At 32.6% G+C, this 4,190-nt stretch overlaps 1 protein-coding gene across 2 annotated transcripts in view; it reads left to right on the top strand.

Annotated features, from left to right (window-relative positions):
• The window catches only part of LOC117120537 (aqualysin-1-like), a 12,308-nt gene extending 8,290 nt beyond the window's left edge, over positions 1-4,018 (top strand). For both annotated transcript variants that reach the window (XM_033265563.1, XM_033265555.1), the window contains 3 exons: positions 543-727; positions 1,466-1,637; positions 2,881-4,018. In XM_033265563.1, coding sequence (XP_033121454.1) covers positions 543-727; positions 1,466-1,637; positions 2,881-3,011 — 488 coding nt within the window. In that variant the 3' untranslated portion in view covers positions 3,012-4,018. The remainder of the gene's footprint in view (positions 1-542; positions 728-1,465; positions 1,638-2,880) is intronic.
• Positions 4,019-4,190: the final 172 nt, after the last annotated feature.

Genomic DNA, 4,190 nt, shown 5'->3' with positions numbered 1-4,190 from the left:
ATATAAATTTTAAAAGGCAAATGAGAAAAACCCATAAAACAGCAAACGGCCACATAATGCAAAACTATTAAATTAAAACGGAACAGTAGAGAAAATCCGATCAGAATGACAAAATAAACTAAGCATCCACTGGAAGGAATCCCAATATCTGCAGACGGATCCGTTTCGGCCTTCCAGGTCTCATCAGTGCAGCTAGGGTATAGACCCAAACGAAACGTTCGACCACCTTAGGTAGGGCCCAAACTAGTCCCACGACCACTAATGATTTATACAGAGCCAAACCAAGGCAATATATATACACAGCCCAGGTGTGAATGCAAATAGTGGTATACAAGCTATGTGGCTCGGTTCCAGTAGATACAGATAATATTTTTGTCATTCTTAACGCGTCCTCTATATATATATATTTCTCTATATCAAATTAGAGTTTCTATTTCTATATTAGTCATGCGAGTTGTTAAATGCAAAATATTATAGAAAGGAAACATTCTGGAAATGTCAAACGAATATACATGATTAATAATGCATTTTTTAAAACTCAGGACTTAATCATATTTTGGCTCATGGAGACAGTGGTAGCATTGTAACCATGTCACTTGGAGGCCCCCAGTCTCACGTGGCCGATGAAGCTGTAAAGAGCTTGATACGAGCTGGCTTTGTTGTTGTAGTCTCAGCAGGAAACGAAAATGAAGATGCGTGTGGGAGATCACCAGCTAGAGTCACTGAGGTACAAAAATACATACTTATAATACTTAATATTTATATCACACTTTCTAAAACATACATCAAGGCAGATTTAAAGGGAGGTGGTTTCTAAGAATTAATATTTATGCATTGTTCATTTAGTTATGATATTAAAGGCCGAAACATTATAGGCCTATACTAAAATTTTACTTTGAATAGCTCTCGCTCCCGATTCGTTTAATTTTAACCACGAAATGAGACCCATTGCTTGTGAAATCATATTGCGATATTCACCAAAATAGGTCAAAGTCAATTTTTTACAAAATATTTATTTTAATGTTTTGGATAAGTTGATACTTATATTTTACGTGAATGTTCTTACTAAAACAGCATTCTCTGCACATATTCTGTAATATTAGTACTATTATTTGTACAGCTAAGTTATTACTGGGGCCGATTTTTTTCTAAACCTGGGTTCTATCTTTGGATCTCTGGGTCTGCTTATCACAGGAAAGCCATTCAAAGGTCAAATAAAGATTTATAATGTGACCTACCCAAGTATAATATAAACTCATTTTTTAGTTTCCTAAACGATAAGACTCAATTTGTGGTGAGACCTTAAAAATAAAATAACAATATAGGACCTATTTATCCCTCCTCACATACAATAACTAAAAGTAAAAGGTTGATGCAAACAGTCCAGAAATATAGATTGATAATCTTAATGTTAAAATATTAACCTAGTAACATGCATATTGAAGCGTTTTAATTTGTATTTCAGGCAATTACTGTCGGGGCCACTAACCAATCCGATCAACGAGCAACATTTTCAAATTTTGGAACTGGTGTAGATATCTTTGCACCCGGTGTACGTGTAGAATCTCTTGATTATAGAACAAATAACGGAACACTCATTTTTAGCGGTACCCCTATGTCCGCACCTCATGTTTCAGGTTAGTGCCCTTACCTCTGCAGTGAATTCGATTTTAATAAACTCATTTAAGTAAGTTTCTAAAAACATTCCTCGACTTTATTGAGAACATTATTTTTTCTCAGCATTATCTTCTACAATAACCAGATACAGCATTGTGTAAAAAAATACCAAAAAAGTCAAATGCTAGATTTTAACATGACAATTATGTTTGACTTTGTGTTTATTTATTCAAGACCCAACAGTGTGTCAAACACCAAAAAAAAAAAGGGTCGCCATTAAAATACAATATAATATAAGAAATAAACGTCTTATTTTTACAATTTACAATTGTAAATGAATAGGCCTATGTGGTGTTAGGGACGGGTAATGCGAGCTCGCTAGTGTCCTATTCCAAGCATATTTAAAATAACCGAAATGGATGCACTTAAGACTTAATTCTTGACAACTTCTGATTGCCAGCCCACTCCACAATAGAAAATCTATGCACTTGAGACTTAATTCTCAGGAAAACTTCTGATGGCCAGCCCACTCCACAAATCCTCGTTGAAAATAATACAAACCAATTGAAACAAATTGTTGGTGGAAATTGAGTTAGCTATTAAACTAAATGGTTATTATTTAAGATATAAACTTCTAAGTATACCAAATTGGAAAATTAAATGTGGTTAACAACGACAATAACTTTTGACATATCTATAACGTTTTACTCAATAATTTCGGTCATACTAAGTTCACAAATTGAGTGAAAATCGATTACGGTAATATCTATGACCCGGTATGATGTAAATAGTAAGTCAATATGGTAGGTCTTATTATTCAGCATATTTTTAGTATTGATATTTAAAATAAGAGCATTCTTTGATTAGATGAATGTAACTATGATTGATTAAAAAAAAAAAAAAAAAAAAAAACCAAAAGCGCCTACGAAAATAAAACATAAGTTTGAATAGGCACGAATGTACACGAAAAAAAAAAATCAACATTTTTGCACGACTGTAACAGCCTTACTCAATTAAGCTCTAACGTACAACACTAGTTTATGCTACATATTGCTTAAATTTCCCATATATGGAAATTATGATGTCATATGACATCCACACACGTGCACAATACAAATAGGCCTACTTTTAAAATAAAATGACAGTGTGGCTTAAGCCTAACATAGTTCTATCCTGAAATTGGCACGTGTACCTGATGTACAGAAGAAGGTAAATATAGTTTGTTCTTAAATTATACTTACTAACTATTGTGTTGTGTTCCAGGAGTGGCTGCAATATTGCGGTCTAGAGGAATACCTGCTGGGGAAGTCCGTCAGAGAATTATTGACCTATCAAGTAAAGACATTGTTCAAAACCCAAATGGATCCAACAATCGTCTGCTTTTTATTGAATAATCATGTAATCACATTGAACCAATTAGATACCAAAGATACTAAGATTGACAGTACGTTTGATGCTAATGTAATAGTATAAATAAATTTATGTATTTTCGATTATAATGTGTCATCTAGTTCACAAAGAGTACAAAGAGTGGAAAAACAGTGAAAAATACACACAAGATGTACAAAAATTGGATCACCTTGTAAGGATAAGTTGAGTTGAAGAAAATCCTGTTATCGTTATATGATTTAAAATTAGAACCTATCAATTTGATGACAAGTATCTAAACCACACGGCTACATAACATTTCAATTAAGTTTAATAGTTTGTTAATAATAATAATAAAAATAATAGTATAATATAAGATGTAGCCGCCGTAGATCGAAATGTATATATTTTAGACCGTATTATTTTACACTGTAAATACGACGACGACCATTTAAAGACGTTGGTAAACTAGATTAGCGATTTTGATATATGTTATTTTAAATAGGCGCGTACTTTACAGAGGCCCTAGTGTATACACTGTCATGATTTACAGTAGTCAGTCAAAACATTGGTTTCAACGAAATATAATCCGGAAACGTACGCTGGCTGGCAGGGTGTAGTACTGCTTTCTTATCTTGGCCACAACTTGACGTACTGTAGTCCTTATTATTTAGGCTTGAAAAATAGTAAGATTAGACTGAAAAAAAAAAATGTTGATGAACGTTGCATTTTTAGAATAAGGTGACTACTGAATAATGATATCAGGTGATTGGTATTTCCGGGCTTGGGTAGAAATAACATTTTAATACAAGTATCTAGATTTGCGAAAAACACTCACTCACTTTATAATTTTCGTGAGTGTGGAAACGATAGGCTCGGTCCCTATTATATTTCCATACTTCTTCGCAAATTGCTTGACTTTACGCTAAGCTTTTATTTTATACTTACGATTTGATAGCTCAATATATACTTTTAGCAGTAAACTCGGATATTGTGTTATGTTTATTTTGTGTCAATAAAGTAGAGTAGCGCATATTAGAATTTGTATGTTTCTCTGGATTTTCGCACTCATATTAGATAATAATTTTTCATTCAATGTCTTTATTATTCAAATTCTGATAAAAAATTACAAACAATAGCCAAAAGGCTGTATATGAATGTATAATAATAATATAATAATAATAGTAACAATAATAAAATAATAT

Source organism: Anneissia japonica, unplaced genomic scaffold, assembly GCF_011630105.1.
Source record: "Anneissia japonica isolate Jap-2015-1 unplaced genomic scaffold, ASM1163010v1 scaffold284696_len117094_cov170, whole genome shotgun sequence".
In the NCBI taxonomy this organism is placed as follows: domain Eukaryota; kingdom Metazoa; phylum Echinodermata; class Crinoidea; order Comatulida; family Comatulidae; genus Anneissia; species Anneissia japonica.
Note: the sequence above shows the minus strand (reverse complement) of the source record. Positions and strands in the feature narration are given on the sequence as shown.